General features: G+C 50.8%; 1 protein-coding gene across 10 annotated transcripts; it reads left to right on the top strand.

Moving 5' to 3' along the window:
- The first annotated feature begins 853 nt into the window (after window positions 1-853).
- Window positions 854-18,672, top strand: KCNJ1 (potassium inwardly rectifying channel subfamily J member 1). Of its 10 annotated transcripts, none has more exons than XR_014591774.1 (4): window positions 868-1,016; window positions 2,796-2,866; window positions 13,534-13,742; window positions 14,256-14,566. XR_014591774.1 is itself a non-coding variant. In XM_083878090.1 (4 exons), the coding sequence occupies exon 4, from the start codon at window positions 16,679-16,681 to the stop codon at window positions 17,792-17,794; it is 1,116 nt and encodes a 371-aa protein (XP_083734216.1). In that variant the 5' UTR covers window positions 871-1,016; window positions 2,796-2,866; window positions 13,534-13,742; window positions 16,660-16,678; the 3' UTR covers window positions 17,795-18,672. The 10 variants fall into 10 exon arrangements, 6 of the variants coding, with proteins under 6 accessions (XP_083734216.1, XP_083734219.1, XP_083734215.1 ...); XM_083878090.1 differs by lacking the exon at window positions 14,256-14,566 and adding an exon at window positions 16,660-18,672 and having other exon boundaries at window positions 871-1,016; XM_083878092.1 differs by lacking the exon at window positions 14,256-14,566 and adding an exon at window positions 16,660-18,672 and having other exon boundaries at window positions 884-1,004.

Genomic DNA, 18,672 nt, shown 5'->3' with positions numbered 1-18,672 from the left:
CTGCCCATGGAGAGGGATGGGCACCTGGACAGGGCAGTGCAGCCTTGGACACCTGGCTGGGAAGGGGGAGATCCCTCCTGAGCACGAGGGCAGCCAGGACTGGCATTGTCAGACACCTCCTTTCTGTGTCTGCAGGTGAGTGGGATCATCCCAGGCCTTGGTCACTTGGTCCCTCTGATTGCAGAGGACTGAGAACTACAGAAGATGGACATTTCTTTAAGCTACAAGGTGAGAGCAGTGCAGAGAGAGAGAGAGAGCAGCCTCAGTGGGGTCACTCCTGCAGCCTCAGTGGGGTCACTGCACAGCAGTGGGGTCACTCCTGCAGCCCCTCAGCAATGGGGTCACTCCTGCAGCCTCAGTGGGGTCATTGCACAGCAGTGGGGTCACTCCTGCAGCCCCAGTGAGGTCACCCCTGCAGTCCCCCACCTGCAAAGGGCTCAGGTGGACACAGGGGTTCAGCTCAGATCTGGGCGTAAGTTTGATCAGGAGTTTGGGCAGGGACACACCAGCTCACAGAGCACAGCCCCATTACACCAGGCTGCACAGGGACCTGCAGCATGTGGGGAGCACCAAGGGGCACCTGGTCCTTGCCCAAACCATCTCCCCATGCACAGGAAGGGCCTGGAGCTCACAGGTGGCCAAGGCTGGTGGGGTGGGACAGGGGACTCAGGTGCTGGTGGCAGCAGCAGTAACATCAGCTCCTGCAGGTAACCCTGCATTATTTTTAACTGTGGCAGCCCAGGTGTTGTGCTGACTGCCCACCCATCCTCAGCCCGTTCCCTGCCTTCCCCATGCCCCGTGCAGATGAGGCCCAGCATTAATGAGCCCTTGCATACAGATGAGCTGGCAGCCAGTCCCGGCTGCCACAGCCACATAAAAGCCAAGGAGGGCCTTGGGCTCTCTTCTTTTGGTGCAGGAGCTGCTGGACCCAAGTTCTGTGGAGTTCTCTGGTCTGGGGGACACGGGCAGCTCCTCTCCCATCTCCCTCTGCTCACCTGCACTGGGTAAGACACAAGGTAAGGGGCTTCCTTCTCCTGTTTCCCCACCATATTTCCCTGGAGCCTGTCCCTTCTGTCTCCTTGCACAAATTTGCCATGTCGGGACTATAACAGGGGAACGAAAAAAATTCCTTTTATTTTGTGGAATACCATGTATGAATTTCAGTCTGCCTTGTCACTGGCTCACCTCTCCCTGGGCAGTCCTTTGCCAGTTCTCTGCCTCCATTTCTGCTCCCACTCAGCAGTGCCAGGAAAATCTCTGCACCTCTGGGGCCACCTCAGACACCGAGTGCAGCTGGTGGCAGTCCAGGCATTGCTCCTCTCTGGGGATGCTGAGTGCATTTCTGACAGGGACGTGGGGCCAGAAGGGCCTCAAACCTCAGCTCTGTGAAAATCTGGGCTGGGATGAGCTGGATGTTGGATTTGTGTGGGACCTGCCAGCATTGCTGCTCAACCCTGTGTTTACAGCACCCACCGGAGTGACTTGAGTGACTCCAGAGGAACTGCAGGGCTAATTAGGTGTGTGCAAGAGGAGAGTTAATGAGCATCAGCTCAGGACTCCCACAGCCCTACCTGAAGTCTCAGTTCCCCAGAACCAACAGCTCAGAGCAGGAGTTTCCCCAGCTCAGCTGCAGGAGATGCTCAGAGCTCCAGGAACGAGGTTCTCAAAACTTGTGAAGTTAAAAAAAGAGTAACTTGCCCTTAAATTCTCTTCCATTTTGGGCACCACAACGTGCAGTGTGTGGTTCACTTCCTTCATCCCACAGCCAACTGCTTTTCTCAACCCCTGGAAACATCAGCAGGGAAAGAGGAAAATCTGCATTTGTGTTAGTAATGAATTTAAAAATCAGGGCACAGCACTTAAGGGTTGACTTGTCAGAAAATGGTAATTAAAAGTGTTCCAGCTGACAGTGCTGCTTTAATGAATTATTAGCAATGTTCTCAGAGAACATTTGATGAGAGACACCGTAAGAGCTCTTGCTTAACCAAACCAATTTTCTGCATCGTGCAACTTCAGTGCACAAGAGGGGGAAAACCTGCCTTGTAGAATGACAAAAACAACCAGGTGATGGTTTGAATGATCATGAGGGAACAAGTGGCCATTCGAACTTGGCCTGTATTTCCTATTCCACTTACCCGAGAGCTGCCACTCTTGAGTTAAACTGTCCCAAAAGCCCCAGGAGGTGCAGTGTAAGAGCTTCTCACAGCTCCAGGTGTTCTCCGGGGGCAGTTTTCCTGAGACAGGGACAGAGCTGTGACCCTGGATCCCCCAGGCAGCTGGACAAGGCAGCACAGAGCACGGGTCAGGAGCTGGAGGTGGGTGCAGAGAGGGTGGAACTCCAGGGCTTTGAGGACTTTGGGACTGTTTGAGTACCTAAATCAATTGTCCAGTGGCTCTTTGTGTCTTTTACTGCTTGGCATCTACTGCAGGGGCTCCTTAATTCCAGACAGAACCTTAATGCCAGACAGAACCAAGGCTGGCAAGGAGACACGGAGGGGAGAGTGTGTGGAGACTTGGAAACACAGCCCTGATTAGTGGGAAAGGATGAGGGCAAAGGGCCCTGGGCATTAATCATGGATTTGTGTTTGGGTGGGAAGGAGATGGTGGTGGGGGAAAGAGGGAAAATGCCTCGTTTTCTTGCCGTGGGGATTCTTGGTGGGTTCCAGCTCCAAAATGCCTCGTTTTCTTGCCATGGGGATTCTTGGTGGGTTCCAGCCCCAAAATGCCTCATTTTCTTGCCATGGGGTTCTTGGTGGGTCCCAGCTCCATCCAGGTTTGTTGTTTGTCCTCGACAGGAGAAATGTAAGAGAGCAGCTCTGGGAATTCTCCAGTCTGGCAGAGGACCCGTGGAGCCTCCCCTGCACTGGTGAGCACACCCCGGGCACTGCAGGGCTCCTGCAGGGCTGCTGGTGGGACGGGCACTGCCCAGGGGGAGTCCAGAGTCCAGAGGGCTGCTGTGGGTTCAGCAGCTCCCCTCAGCCCCGTGTGACCAGGGCACATCCCCAAATCTCTGCACTGCAGCAGGAATGAGGGCACTTTGACTGGGGAATGGGACTTCTCCTCCCCAGGAGTGTTCCCTGGGCTCACAATCCCAAAGCTGCACCAGCACCTCACACCCCGCCTGGGCTGCAGCTCAGCCCAGAAAAGGAGCTTTAGAGCTCAGTTCCAGCGCTCTGGGTGCCCCCAGAGAGCTCCAGGAGTGCCCAGAGCAGGAGCTGGGAGCAGCCCGGGGCTGATGAGGGCTCACCCTCCCTGCTGAGCCTCTCCCAGGTAAGGCTTTGCTCCCTTCTCGGGGGTGGTTTGAAATGGATTCGGTTTTGGTGAGGAGGAGAGCAGGGCTGGGGTGTGGGAACCTGCTTCCTCTGTGCCATTCCATGGGAAAGGCAAGGGAATTTCACTTGGCTCAGAATTTAATAAACTCTCCCAAACCACTTTCTGTGCTGTGGGCACAGCTGTGCAGGGAGGAGCCCAGAACAGGTAACCAGCAGCCAGGTCCTGTCTGGAGCCCCTGGAATGCCCATCCCAGAGGGAAAACCAGGCAGGGACACAAGTGACATGAACAGGGCAGAGCTGCTGCCCCCTGAAAACCCACCCTGTGTGTTAATATCGAGAGGAGTCCATCTCACTTCCCTTTTTTTGTTTGAATTTGGGGGCTGTGTCTAATCTTGTGAGAGGAAACAGCCTGAGCTCCTCCAGCCCCCAAACAGAAACTGCAGCCCTTAAATGAGCCTCTCTCAGATGAGCTGCCTGGACTCCTCAAACACCCGAAAGGGTAAAGTGAGGTGAGAGCAAATCCTTCATGGGTTTTGCACCACTTTAGCAGAACTCTGAAAAGCTCAAATAACATCCCGGGCTTTGCTGCATAATTGAATCCTGCACGGAGTGGCAGAACTGATACAAGATTTTTAAAAGCTCATTAATGGCTGAGGGTCAGCGCTTCACTTCTGGGAGTAATTTAGTCCCAGGTTCAACTTGGAACAACTAAGTTATTCTTAGACTTTGAACAACTAATTTAGTCCCAGATTCAACTTCTTAACAGAAGAAACTTAAAATAGGGATCTTGGTAGCCAGAACTGCTTGTGCAGCTGATGATCCAGGGCAGTTTGAGGGAATTCACTTTGCAATGGCAGTTTCTGACAATTGAAGGGAATTCTGAGGCACCAGAGCTGCTGGAATGAGTTCCCTCAGGTTGGTGGGATGAATCAGCAGCAGAGAAAATTCCACCAGGATTTAAACTCCTAAATGAGTGGGAAGGATGTGAGATGCCTGGGCAGGTTAAGCTGTTTTTCCCTGGGATGGAACAGTGGGATGTAAGTGAAAGAAGTCCAAGAGGTCAGCAGAGCTCTCACTGTTCTGTCTGGAAGATAAGGGCCTCCTGCAGGAGCTGCATGAGGTGCTGAACAACAAGAGGCAGAAAGAACCTCTGGGCACTTGGTGATGGTGTAATTTAAATACAAAGCCTTGCACAGTGTGGGAGCTCATAATAAATCTAAACTTAAGGTTTAATTTGCAAAAGGATCTGCAAATCAGCTTTATATTTGTCCCCCTCCAAAGGCCATGGTGTGTTCCCTCTGCTTCACTCCTTGTTGAGAATATTGAGATATTATACACACAGAAGTTTTTTCCCTTCCCAGATAATAAACAGGTGCCTGTCAATATAACAATGGGGCATTTCTTATTGAGACTCTCCCAAAATCTCCATCCCAGCACTGACTGCAGGAAGCTGATGCTGTCACCAGCCCACAGCTCCACACCCAAAGAGTCTCAAAACTTTGCGCTCACTGAATTTATCCACCCAACCCCCTCGTTCCTCTCCCCCCTTATGAGCAGATGGGGAAACAGGCACAGAGAGGAGAATATTTGTCCCATAGCACAAAAAAAAAAAAAAAAAAAAAAAAAAAAAAAAAAAAAAAAAAAAAAAAAAAAGTGGAAAGTTGGGAATTCAGCTCAGCTATTTGGACTCTGAGTAATGCTTTATCACTCGACTGCACTTCCCAGGTCCTGCAGCCAAAAGCCATTTGATTAGGACAGATTAATTTAGTTTTGGGTTGAGACAGAATCTGCTCCCTAAGTTTACTCCTGGCTGTGAAATAGCAAGGGATGAACGCGCCGAACGCTGGTCTCTGACCTCGGTTAATAAGTTGATTTAATTGGATTTGATTTTTCAAACGCAACATCTCAAGCCAGCCGTAAACTCTGGAATTAGCATCGCGCACCTCGGCGCAGGAGAGGAGACGAAATCCGTGCCCAATGAATTCCAAATTACAGCGAGGATGAGCTCAGCCAGGGGCACGTCAAACCCAGAGCGTGCAGGCTCCGGGGGCAGCGGGCAGAGCAGTTATTAATGCCTTACATTTGATATTAGGAATGCAAAGTAACTTCTCTGCCCCCGGTTTGCTCTGACGTCTCCTCACACCAACGACCCGTGTGACGGGTCAATAATTCACTCCCCACTCTCCGCCAGCCAGGAATGTCTTGAGAGTCAATTACACTCACAGAAATAATTAGGAGCACCAAAGTAACTGTAGGATGGGGATAGAAAAGGCCGTGCTGGTGAAATATTACATGTCCCGGAGTGTTCCTGCCTTTAGATCTGCAGCTCGAGCTCCCCAGCGCCTTCCAAGGGCACTGAGTGTCCCCCTGACAGCAGGAAATGGCCTGAAAAGGGGAAATTTTCAGTGCCACTGTTTCAGGGAGTAATCAGGTTCCCCTGTAACTAAAAGCTATTTTCTTTCTGTGGGAGGTGTATAAAAAAAGTAGGACATTAGGCAAATAGCTGCCTGCTGAGAGCTGATCCTCAAAATTGTTCCTGAAATTTGTTTAGCTTCCATGGCATTAAATTGTAATAAATCCCAGGAACGTTTTAACCAATCTGCTGGGCACAAGCAGGCTCTAATCCAGATGGACAAAATCTGCTTTTTTTCAGACCCTGTGTGAAAGAGCACAAGATGCTTTTAGCAGCTCTGAGTTCAGTTCTGGCTGCTCACAGCCCCAATCCTGGGCTGGGTCTAAAGGGCCTGGCAGGGGCTGCAGGCTGTGCTGTGCACCCCTGGGATCAGGGGTTATCCACGCCTTGGGGCCAGAGATGGGGAGAATTGAGGGCTGGGATTTGCTGAGGTGAGGTTGGAATGGGATTAGATGTTGAAAATCAAGGGAGTCAGGCCTGAGGTACCAGGGGCAGGACAAAACCCACCAGTCCCAGTCTGGAGCACTCTGATGGACAGGAACATTCCCAGCCACTGATGTCTGGTCTGTGATTGTGCAGCCTGGGCTGGCTCGAGGGGGAGCATCAGCCTGGGCCAGCCTGGCAGGGAGGGACAGGGGAGCAGGGAACATCCACAGGGAGTGGCTGATGTGCTCCAGAGTCAGCTCAGCTCGTCACAGGGGCAGAGACTGAAAGGAATCCACAGGGCAGAAAACCTGTAATATCCAAAGGGAAAGTGCATCTGTTGAGGAATGCAGTGAATCCTTTCCCCTCTGAGCAGTTCTGTGGGGTTTCACCAGGGGTTTCTTTGCTTTCTGGATGTGCAGTGAGAGTTGAGGGGTTCCATTCTCCCCCCATTCCCTGGTGCCACCGTGGCCCACCTGGCTTTGGCTGCAGGTACCAGGGAGAGCCTTTATCCTTCTGGGGTAAAAACTGAGTTCAAAAGCTGAAGTGCAAAAATATCTGTTAATGGAGAGCAAGTCTGGAATGATTTCACCACTGGGAAACTCCTGAATGAGAGGCAGGACACTCAGAGGAGCTGAGCACAGGGTCTGGTAATATTCCTGTCCAACAGAAACTGATCCTGCACACAGAAATTCAGGAAACAAGGATTGCAAAACAAGCCAAATCCGAGGAACAGCAGAGCCAGGAACAGGCAGAACAGCAGAAGAGGAAGTAAGAGTAGAAAAGCCCTCTGTAAATTACGTATTTGTGGGATTTACTATGAGAGGGCTGTTATTTAATGAAGGGGCTGAGAGGTCCTAAGGAATGAGCTGCACAGAGCTCGGGCTGCAGGGCAGCCTTTAATCCCTGAAAAGCGCCTCACACAGCCCAGTGATGTCAGTGATGCAGGGGAAGAGCTCCACACACTCTTTGATCCTGAGAGAAAACCTTCCTCACTTTGTTGTGTTTACCTGAAAAAGGGATGAAATGTGGAAGAAGTGCCTTCAGTGGGAAACAAACAGCAATAAATTCTATTTCTAGCACACTGAAGGATCTCAGAACCCCCAGCTGTGTCCAGGATCACTGCAGTTACTACTGGAGCAACTGTAGCGCTCCAACAGGGCAGGGCAGTGAAACAACACCTGGTGAAACCCCAGCCCCAGCCTGAAAATAACCTCACAGTTGTGTCTAAAGTAGAGAAATGATTCTTATTTCCTCTGCAGACAGGGAGCAGGAGTTAGAGATGGAAATATCTGAGCCCACAGGGTCAACAGCAGTCAACAACTGCTGTTTTCAGGGCAGTGAATCCTCCCATGAACCATCTCAGGGGTGTGGGGAGTGCAGATCTCACCTCTCACATCCCCCTGCACATCTCCAGGTCTCTCCTCTCCCCTCCTGCTGTCTGGGCAGTGCTCACGGCTGGAATTCCCAATGGAAACCTGATAGAGCAGGGTTTGAGTGTGGCTAATCCAGACCTGTGTGACCCTCCCTGCTCTGCTGGGGTTATTGGCACCAAACCAGCCCAGCACAGGGGAATTTGGCTGCTTTGGAAACCAAAGTCACCTTGGTCAGCACCAAAGGCTGAGCTGCTGGAATTACAGCCCGAGGTGAGGACAGTGCTCTTCACATTCCATGGAAACATTCCCTGCCTGCCTGCCTGGGCTTTTCCCTGTGCTGTGAGCAGGGGCAGAGCAGTGACCCCCAGGGTGCCTTTCACACCTGCAGCTTTTTGGACTCTGGATCCCAAAACCACAGAGCAGCTCCTCCTGCTGCTGTCCCACTCAGGGCAGGGTTTATTTGCCTTTCCTTTGCCTTCCTCAGGCTGACACAGGGGGAGCATCCCCAGGGCACACCAAATCCTGCCCAGGGCACACCAAATCCTGCCCCAGGGCACATCAAATCCTGCCCAGGGCACACCAAATCCTGCCCCAGGGCACATCAAATCCTGCCCCAGGGCACACCAAATCCTGCCCCAGGGCACACCAAATCCTGCCCAGGGCACATCAAATCCTGCCCAGGGCACACCAAATCCTGCCCCAGGGCACATCAAATCCTGCCCCAGGGCACACCAAATCCTGCCCCAGGGCACACCAAATCCTGCCCAGGGCACATCAAATCCTGCCCCAGGGCACACCAAATCCTGCCCCAGGGCACATCAAATCCTGCCCCAGGGCACATCAAATCCTGCCCCAGGGCACATCAAATCCTGCCCAGGGCACATCAAATCCTGCCCCAGGGCACATCAAATCCTGTCCCCAGGGATGCAGTTTGGCCATGGCAGGGCCAGCCAGGCTCTGGGGTGAGTTCTGAGGTCCCCTTTACCTGTCTCTGCTCCAGAGCTGGAACTGCTCTCTAAACTATTGGGGAGAGTTTCTGTCACACAGCATTTGCTGTCTTGTTTTTGTCCCTGTGCAGAGCCCAGACAGAGGAGCTGCAATGTCCCTGAGTAAGAAGAGCCCCTTTCCCAACCCCCTGAGCTCCCCAGGACTGAGTTCTCTGAGTTGTGAGTTCTCTGCCCCCACCCAGAGCTGGGGCCTGTCTGGGGCAGCAGTACATCAATATCACCCTAAATCCCGCAGCACTTTGGGAAGGAAGGCTGTGCACACACAGAGTTTTATCTGACAGGGCAGGGCTGGGTGCTGAGAGCAGAGCAGGGTTAGACCTGCCAGGGCTCACGGGTGGCTTTGCCTTGGCCAAGTCTGTCCCCTGCCGTGTCCCCAAGGCCAGCACCAGCTGCCTTTGGGCTCCTGCAGCAGCTGCTGACACTTGACATTGGCAGCCTGGAGGAGCAGAAGGGAGTTAATGATTGACCCCTGCAGTGCCCCAGCCAAGGACACCGACATGGGAATGTGCAGGATCACTCACATGACTGTGCCCGTGTTCCCTGGGGGTTTTGGGGGCTGTTTGTGCAGCATTTCCCCTCCAGCCCTCACTGCTGAGGCTTCACTGCCTTCACATCAATCCCAGGTGAGAACCCATTTCCATCTCACACGTTCACAGGGCAGTGCCTTTGCCTGGTGACACAGAGCAGGAGGAACCACACAAAACCTGCTTTTCTCCACTAAGAAACTCAGCTAAAAGCAAAAGGCTTTATGTTCAGGGCTCCTCACTCCATCAAAATCAATTCTCTTAAAGCAGAACACAAATCTAGTGCAGCACTTGGGGTTGAGTTAAATCCCTAATTTTTATTTTTTTTCTCATGCAACCACAACATGTCACACACAACTCTACTACAATGAGAATTATTTGTGGGGATTTTTTGGGCCAAATTAAAACCCCCAAAATACAGAGAAATCATCTCTCCTAGACACCAACTTCCTATTAAACCGTGAATATTTTCAGTGGAAACCCATTTGTCTGAAAATAGAAAAGAGTTCTGTTGAAAATTCCTGTTGGAAAGACAGCTCAGCTCCCAGAGCTGGTGCCTGGGAATTCTCTGTCCCAGCAGAAGGTGCAGGGGGAGGTTCACTCCAGGTATGGAATTATCCTGGCACTGCAAAAATATCCAATAATGGTGTTTTCTCTGGTGCCTGTGAAGAGATTGTTGCTGAATGTTGGGAGAGGGGTTTGTGCCCCCAGAGGGACCTGGGCCAGGACAGGGGGAAATGATGTTCCTGTTCCCCTACAAACCCCAGTGTTTGTGTGTGGGATATGGGATATAGGATATGGGATATGGGATATGGGGTATAGGATATGGGATATGGGATATGGGATATGGGATGTGGGATATGGGGTATAGGATATGGGATATGGGATATGGGATATGGGGTATGGGATATGGGATGTGGGATATGGGATATGGGATGTGGGATATGGGATGTGGGATATGGGATATGGGATATGGGATATGGGATATGGGATGTGGGATATGGGATGTGGGATATGGGATATGGGATATGGGATGTGGGATATGGGATATGGGATGTGGGATATGGGGTATGGCATATGGGATGTGGGATATGGGATGTGGGATATGGGATGTGGGATATGGGATGTGTCCCTTGCTCTCAGTCAGCTGGAGCCTTTAAGGGTTCAAATGCAAATGCAGCAAATGCAGCCCTGGATTAATTCATGTGCAGCACTAATTACAGTATTATTAATTGCTAACAATGACAGTAATGTCTTTAAGGCTGCAAATCCTTTATTTATACGTCTGAGGTAAATATTTTAACCTTTGGAGACCCCAAATTACCCCTAAGCTTTCAGAAAACAAGATTTGCTTGAGTCCCAGTGCTGCAGTGCCTGTTCTTTCATTTATCCACTGGCCCACGTTCCCATGAGGGAATTATTTCTTCCCCTGAGCTTTGTGGGGGGCACTGCAGCCCCTCCTTCCAAACCCTGTGTGCAGGGCACAGCATTCCTGGGTGGAATTAGTGACTGTTGTCACAGAAATACGATTGAAAGGTGGCCAAGGGACACCCAAATCACAGTGGGGCTGGTCAGCAGCACAAGAGGTGCCAAACCCCACAAAACAGGTTTGAGGCACAGGGGGAAGGTCTCGTGTAGGGCAGAGGGGCAGAACTTGTGAGGTGACTGAGCCCCTTGAGCAACCAACTGCTCCTGTGGAGTCCCAGTGTCGCTGTCAGGGGCACAAAGAACCACACACTCACTGGTCAGGCTGAAGTGAGCAAAGAAGGGCAGTTTGTTATGATTTAGGGTTTAAATAGGATTAGGAATTTGGTTGAGGATTGGTAGATGAGCAGAACAAACACCTCTGTGACCCCAGTGGTCAATTCAGAAGTCCATCACTGAGAGATATGAAAAACAATCTACATTGTTTTGAGAGACTCCAGAAGAAATATGTAAACAACCATCAGAAGGCTGAAGAATCAGGGTGACATCCCTACACCCCCCAGATGTCAGAGCTGGAATGGTTCTGCTCCTGAAAGGCAGAGATGAGGAGGGGAGGGAGGGGACAGGGCATGTCCTGGTTGTGTCTCTGCTGGGCTGGGCCAGTCCTGCAGGTCTGAGACAGGAGGGTGAAACCTCCCCTTCTCCCCTCTAAGGCGACAGTTTGGCACTTCAGGGATGTCTTCACTGGGTGCTCCCACAGAAATCTGGGCGGGAGATGCCTGTTCCAAGGATATCCCATTTTCCCAGGGGATATTATGGACTGGTGCCCAGCCCCAGGCAGGTCCCTCTGCCTCTCCTGCAGGGAAAAGGGCAGCTCAGGCACCTCACAGCAATTCTGCTGAGCAGGAGAGAGGGCAAGGCAGGGGACAAGATCCTTTGGGGTATCCACTTGAAATTCCACTTGGGCTTTAGGCAAAGGCAGTCCCTCGGGCTGGAGCTGGGACAAGACTCCAGCTTAGCCCTGAGCCGGATGGAGGGATCACATTTCCCACATGGAAGTGGCATTTCAGGCTCTGGAGGCACAGCCACAGAGCTCAGAGCTCTGAGCTGCTGCCAGGGAGAAATATTCCATGGTGGCACTGCCAGGGCCAGGAAGGAGCTGTGCCAGTGCCAGCAGGTCTGGTCCATGGCAGATGTGTGAGTCAGGATGGATGATATGGGGAGGGTTCAGATCAGAGATGTGTGACTCAGGGGGATGCTCAGGGGAGGGTTCAGATCAGGTTCTGTACAGGCAGACCCCAAGGCACTCTGGCTGCTTTAGGGACCTCAGGTTTTCTTCACTCCCAATTGTTTCAGCTCTCTGTGACAGTCCTTGAGTCTGATTTTGATATCAGCAACAAGACAGAATGGTGCAATTGCTGTCCCCTCCCAGCTATTCCCTCCCTGCTATCCCATTCCTGCTGCATCCCATCCCATCTCATTCCTGCTGCATCCCACCCCATCCCACCCCATCCCATCCCATCCCATCCCATCCCATCCCATCCCATCCCATCCCATCCCATCCCATCCCATCCCATCCCATCCCATCCCATCCCATCCCATCCCATCCCATCCCACCAGGCCCATCCCTGCCCTGCCCAGGGCAGCTGGCAGAGGGTAAATGAGTTCTCCTCCCCAAAGGCTCAGCAGTGAAGCAGCCAGCAGATAATACACCATGAGAATAACTGTTGGAGTTTGCTATTCTAATAAAAAGGGATTTGATAAGGTGTTAGGAATTGGATATTTCACATACTTTGTTCAGAGAAAGTTCAACAAAAAGTAAAAACACAGGAAGGACTGAAAGAAGATCTGAATTTTGCAAAGAACTGAACAGGACTGAAAAAAAAAAAAAAAATTAATCCCTTAACTCTGTATCCCCTTTATTTTCCCTAAGCTGCTTAGAACTTCCTCTGAATCCCTGACAAAGATGTATTTCTGAGGCAGGCTGCAGGCTCAGGGAGCTGCTCTGTCTCCCCCTAATGATCCCTTTGTGCCAGTTTGGCTCCCACTGCTGCCAGTGGGGGAATGAGAGTGAGCCACAGGCACCAGAACTGCAGGGAAAGGGCAGGAGATGGAGCCTGGTCCTGTCAGGCCCCATCAAACATTCAACACCTTTTCCTTCCTCCTTTCCTTCCCCTCTGATCTCCTCAGGAGCTGCTCGTGGCTGGGATTGAAGTCAATTCTCTGGACTGAAATTTGCCCGAGGAATAATTGAATGTCATCAATATCCCCCCATGTCCAAAATTTTTCAAAACAGAGCAGTTGGAAGGATGTAAGAGCAAAGAGAAACACTCAGTAACAACATTCCTGAGGGAGCAGAGGAGCTCCACCTGCTCAGGAGCTGCAGGGGTGGGTGTTATCCCCTTGCAGGGCTCAGAGAACAGGCAGGAATACAGGGAAATCAGGTATTTGGGGTGGAGGCAGTGCTGGGAAAGCTGAGAATGGAAACGTGAAAGTTTCTGCTTCCTCTTGTGATCCCTGGGAAATACCAGAGTGGGAAGTGGGACCTCCTCGTTTTCACAGCCAACCCTGTCAGCTCATGTTTATTGATGGAGTTTTTACTGTGAATATCCCCCTGTGCAGGAACTGGGGCAGTGCAGCCCCTATAAACCCCCCATGCCTGGGGACAGCAGCACCTTCCCCAGGCCCCACAGCACAGAATTCCACACCCCAGACAGACAGACACACAGACAGACAGACACACAGACAGACAGACAGACAGACAGACAGCAGTGGCCTGTTTATTTGTTTTATTTCCCAACAGGAAACACACCCCGGCAAACATTAGTCGGCCACCTTTGCTGATCTGAATTAAAAGGCCTTTTAATTGCTGTATTATATAACTTGCTTTATATAATCTCCTCCAGACACTCGGTGCTGCACTCACAGCACGCTCATCCAGGAGGGAATGTTCCTCCTGCTGAAGCAAATCAACACATTTCAGCTCTCTGTGTGTGTATAGGGGGGAAACAAGGGATTTGTTGAAAGGAGAATTCCTTTGTCATCCTGCCTGAGGAGAGGTGTAATTGTTCTGCCTCTTTGATCTGCTGGAGGGTGGCTCAAGCAGGGCTTGTAAAGGAGCCTCAGAGGAGGCCGTGGATGATTTAAAGAGGCAGGAGAAGAATGAGGAGCTGTTTTCAAGGATCCAGGCTGAACATCTTGTTCTCAGCCCTTCAGTGGCTGTTACCTGTTCAGTTCCACGTCCAGATCCTCACCCAAATCCCAGGAGGATTCCAGGGGAGGCTGGATCAGAGCTGTGACAGTAATTTATCATCACCCCTGCTGTGAGGACAGGGACAGACTAGAAACCAGAATTCCTGCAGGTTTCTCCCCTCCACTCCCATTCCCTGAGGTCAGGAGCCCCTCTGTGCCTAAGGAGAGCAGCTCACACTGTCCAAGGTGAGGCATCCCAAAATTTCCCTCTGCTAAAGCCAGTGTCCACATTCCTGCAGAAAAATACAGGATGGACACAAGGGCCAGCTGAAGTTGGGTGGTTTTGCACAGCTAAACTCTGGAAAACTTCTTTAAATAATGCGTTACACAGGAATATTTAATTTATACTCAAACTATGCATTAGCACGGACATATTAAAAGTGCGTCAGGAAAATAAAACTCGGGAATTGTTCAGGGAAATGTGACCTCATTCCCCTTTCCTCCAATACGGGCTTAAAGTTTAACCTCTGTCAGCTCCATTTGCAACCAATAAATTCAGCAGCAAAAGGGTGAAAAGGTACAGTACAAAGTGACCTTCATTTTTTTTTGTTTTATTGAGCAGGGGAGGAAGGTGATTCAGCCCAAGTGCAGAATGAAGGCAGCTCTAAGAGACATAGAAATGAGTTTATTCTTTGGGCTGCTGATACCAACAAGGACGTTAAATAATGGAATTACTCCTGGCTTTACAAAATGCAATTAATTTGTACTCAGACTCCGTCCTTGATAGTTCAGCATTTTGTCTTTGCTACTGATTGACGCATGTGGAGGTGTTTTCTGTGCCTATAACTGGGTCTGAAGGGAGATTTCTGCTTTAGCCAGCTGAGACATCAGGCAGCTTCTCTGGGGGTAAAGGGACATTGACAAACAGCAATTCCTGACTTCATAGACCTGTTGTGCACCTGGTCCCCTCCTGTGTCAGCTCTACAACAGGCACACATCCTTCTCCAATGTTTAAATGGACAAATTTCAGTGTTAAACAAGACAAATCTCACTATAAACCCCCACTAGTGTCTAATAACTCTCTTGGGATTATCCTCAGTTTGGATATATGAAATTAGAGTTTGGGAGAGGCAAACAGCTCTTGCCACAAATACTTAAGCACATGAAATCAAGCAAAATTTGGGAGCAGTCCACTTGACATGAACTTGAGCCCGAACATTTTGCTGCTGACCAAAAGGAAGCCTGGGTGGGCTGGTGATAGGAGGCAGGGTTTGAGATAAGGGGGCAGCATCTTTAGCTTGCCCTAAAAAAGTCATTCCTGAGGCTTGTTTTGCTGCCCCTTCCTATGGGGAAGGTAAAATAACAACAGAAACGCAAAGCCCTCAACATCTGATTCCAGGTGCACTCACAGGTTTTCCCAAAGGAAGAATCCCCATGGCAGCTGCAGGAACCCCAAACCTGTGTGGCTGGGAATTCTCCTCCTCAGAGACCCAGCAGCTCACAGCACCCCTGTGTGAGTCAGCACTGGGAACATTCCCCCCTCGAGCTCTTACTTTGTTCAGAAGTTTCAGCATTTTGCCCCAGGGCACAGGATGACAGCACACAGCTCATTCAGCCACTCCAGAAGGATTTTGTTTAACAAAAGGTGAATTAAAAGGCACACATGGATCCAGGGTGGGCTCACTGTGAGCTCTGGCAACCAAACACATTTTATGCTTCAAGGGTGATAAACTCACAAATCAATTATTTCTAAGAATTCTAAAGTTTTGGGTCAAAATCAGGCTCTGGGATGGTCCATGAACGTCCCAGGTAGTGTCTGACTCTCCCCAAAGCTGTGTCTGAGTAACTCCAAGACTGGGAATTTTTCAGACGTGGGTTGATCCCAATTCCAGCCTGAACACATCTGCAGCATTTTCTCCATCAATGACTCTTATTCCCTGGGCCTCCTGTTAACATGGTCAGTCATAAAGGGCAAAATGAGAGGGACAGAGAGCTGCACTTTCCTTTGAAGGGTCAGGTTCAGAAATCCATTCTTAGTCTCAGCATCACCTTTGTGGTGAGTAAACACCCAAATTCTCCTGCCGGAGTTTAATTTTTCTTTTGTTCTCACTTAATAATCCTGTTTGAGATGCTTGTGTGACTCCAGGCTCTGAATTTCACACCTCCAAACCCCGTCTCTAACCACACTAAAAATAACTCTGTGTCTGGCTTAATTCTGCCTTCTGCATCTGCTCCCCTTCGTCCCTAAATTTCCACATTTCATCCAGGGTCTCCTAATGTGGAGATACACACAAAACTGCATCGACAGGCCAGGATTCATGTCCTAAAGGGCAGAAAGGTCTCCAGACCCAGCAGTTTTCCCCACACATGCCCACGGTGGAGTTATTGCTGCTCCAGGCTTCACCTACACAACTGAGCACAGGACAATATTAACACTTGACTGCCTCAGAGTTTATTGAGCAAGCCTAAATGATTGTTTTTTTTGCTGGAATGCTCCTTAGGCAAGGAACTCTGAGTTTCCTCACCGGCTCGCTGGAACTCTTCTCCACCAACTGTGGGAAAAAATGGAAATTATATAACTTTGTCCTAAACAAGTGTCTTGAGCCTGTGTCAGAGTTTTCCCCTGGCCTGCAGGCAGGGATTACACCCCAGTTTTTGTTGTTTCTTGCCCTGCAGAGCCCTGGCAGCATCAGGGATGTTCAGGCAGGGGTTACACCCCAGTGGTGGTTGTTTCTCACCCTGCAGAGCCCTGTCACAGTGGGGATGTCCAGGCAGGGATTACACCCCAATGGCTGTTGTTTCTCACCCTGCAGAGCCCTGGCAGCATCAGGGATGTCCAGGCAGGGGTTACACCCCAGTTCTGGTTGTTGTTTCTCACCCTGCAGAGCCCTGTCACAGCGGGGATGTTCAGGCAGGGGTTACACCCCAGTGGTGGTTATTTCTCGCCCTGCAGAGCCCTGGCAGCATTGGGGATGTCCAGGCAGGGGTTACACCTGATGCAGTGGTGGTTATTTCTCACCTTGCAGAGCCCTGGCAGCATCAGGGATGTTCAGCTACCTCCGGGAACGCTTCACCAGCCACCTGCGGGAGCGCAGCCGGCGCCGCGCCAGGCTCGTCTCCAAGGATGGCAGGTGCAACATCGAGTTTGGCAACGTGGAGCAGTCCAGGTTTGTCTTCCTGATCGACATATGGACGACCATCCTGGACCTCAGGTGGAGGTACAAGATGACCATCTTCATCTCAGCCTTCCTGGGCAGCTGGTTCCTGTTCGGGCTGCTCTGGTACGTCGTGGCCTACATCCACAAGGACCTGCCCGAGTTCAACCCTTCCATCAACCACACCCCGTGCGTGGAGAACATCAACGGCCTCACCTCAGCCTTCCTCTTCTCCCTGGAGACCCAGGTGACCATCGGGTACGGCTTCAGGTGCGTCACGGAGCAGTGCGCCACCGCCATCTTCCTGCTCATCTTCCAGTCCATCCTGGGCGTCATCATCAACTCCTTCATGTGCGGGGCCATCCTGGCCAAGATCTCCAGGTCCAAGAACCGAGCCAAGACCATCACGTTCAGCAAGAACGCCGTCATCAGCAAGCGCGGGGGGAAGCTCTGCCTCCTGATCCGCGTGGCCAACCTGCGCAAGAGCCTCCTGATCGGGAGCCACATCTACGGGAAGCTGCTGAAGACCACCATCACCCCCGAGGGGGAGACCATCATCCTGGACCAGGTCAACATCGAGTTCGTGGTGGACGCCGGCAACGAGAATCTCTTCTTCATCTCGCCCCTCACCATCTACCACGTCATAGACAAGAACAGCCCCTTCTTCCACATGGCGGCGGAGACGCTGCTGCAGCAGGACTTTGAGCTGGTGGTGTTTCTGGATGGCACCGTGGAGGCCACCAGTGCCACCTGCCAGGTGAGGACGTCCTACATCCCCGAGGAGGTGCTCTGGGGGTACCGCTTCGCTCCCATCGTGTCCAAGACCAAAGAAGGGAAATACAGAGTGGACTTCCAGAACTTCAGCAAGACGGTGGCCGTGGAGACTCCTCACTGCGCCTTCTGCCTCCACAATGAGAGGGAAGCCAAAGCCAAAGAGAAGAAAGGTTATGACAATCCTGGCTTTGTCTTGTCTGAAGTCAATGAAACCAGCGACACAAAAATGTAGTGAGGGGTCTTCGTGGGACTGAGTTTTCAGAGAGAATTAAGCCTTGAGAGGATTAATAAATAACTCAGTAAAACAAAACAGAGACACATGTTTGGGTTTGCTCTAACCCAGCATTTGTTTTGTCAAAAGCTTCCAATCAAAGGGGAGCAGCATACCGGTGATCACTATTTAACGACACTATATATATATTTCATAGAATTTATATTTTTGTATCTATGGGACATTTAATGAAGCTGCTATGTTGGAATGTCCAACTCACCGAAGTTTTCAGGGGCACACAAAGGTGTCAAAAAGCCTGAAAAGATGGAAAGAAATTTTAGGACATTAAAGACACTCAGCTGATGGAAGGAGAACGTGAAAAGGCGAGACAGAAGGTGAAGTTAAAAAAACCTAAGAGACTTAGGAGCCAAAGCATCAAAAAAAATTCTGGTTGCCAAAATCCTCTATGAAAACAGAATTTCTGGCTCTGGAACTTGATCACCTTTGAGTGTTCTGAAACAATTCCTCCCCTCTTTCTTTGGGCTGGTACAGATGCAGGACAGAGCAGTAAGGGAGGGGACAAGGTTAGGAAAGAGAGAAGAAAGAGTTTGGGCTGAGCTGCGGCATCTCCAACTCCAAAATGTGACTTCTCTGAAAGCCTTTGACTCCTTTCAGGGGAAAAGAGTCAAATGGGAATGAAAAGTGAAAAACCAAGGAGAAGCGGAGACCTACTGTGGGACAAAAGAAATTTTGCAGCTTATTCCCAACTCTCCCAGCCTTCACTGCCCCAGGAGCTGCCTGGATGGGGAATAAGGAAACATTTGAACTCTCCAGAAAGGTGGGGAGATGGAGAACACATTGACTCCTTCACACCTGGCAGAAATCACTCCATGGGAAAA

The sequence above is a fragment of the Zosterops lateralis genome, assembly GCF_965231275.1.
Source record: "Zosterops lateralis genome assembly, chromosome: 25".
In the NCBI taxonomy this organism is placed as follows: domain Eukaryota; kingdom Metazoa; phylum Chordata; class Aves; order Passeriformes; family Zosteropidae; genus Zosterops; species Zosterops lateralis.
This window is presented reverse-complemented; position numbering and strand designations above follow the sequence as displayed.

What these genes read in the sequence shown, in the direction of transcription:
- KCNJ1 (XM_083878093.1), top strand. Translation starts at nt 16,679, where the DNA reads ATGTTCAGCTACCTCCGGGAACGCTTCACCAGCCACCTGCGGGAGCGC.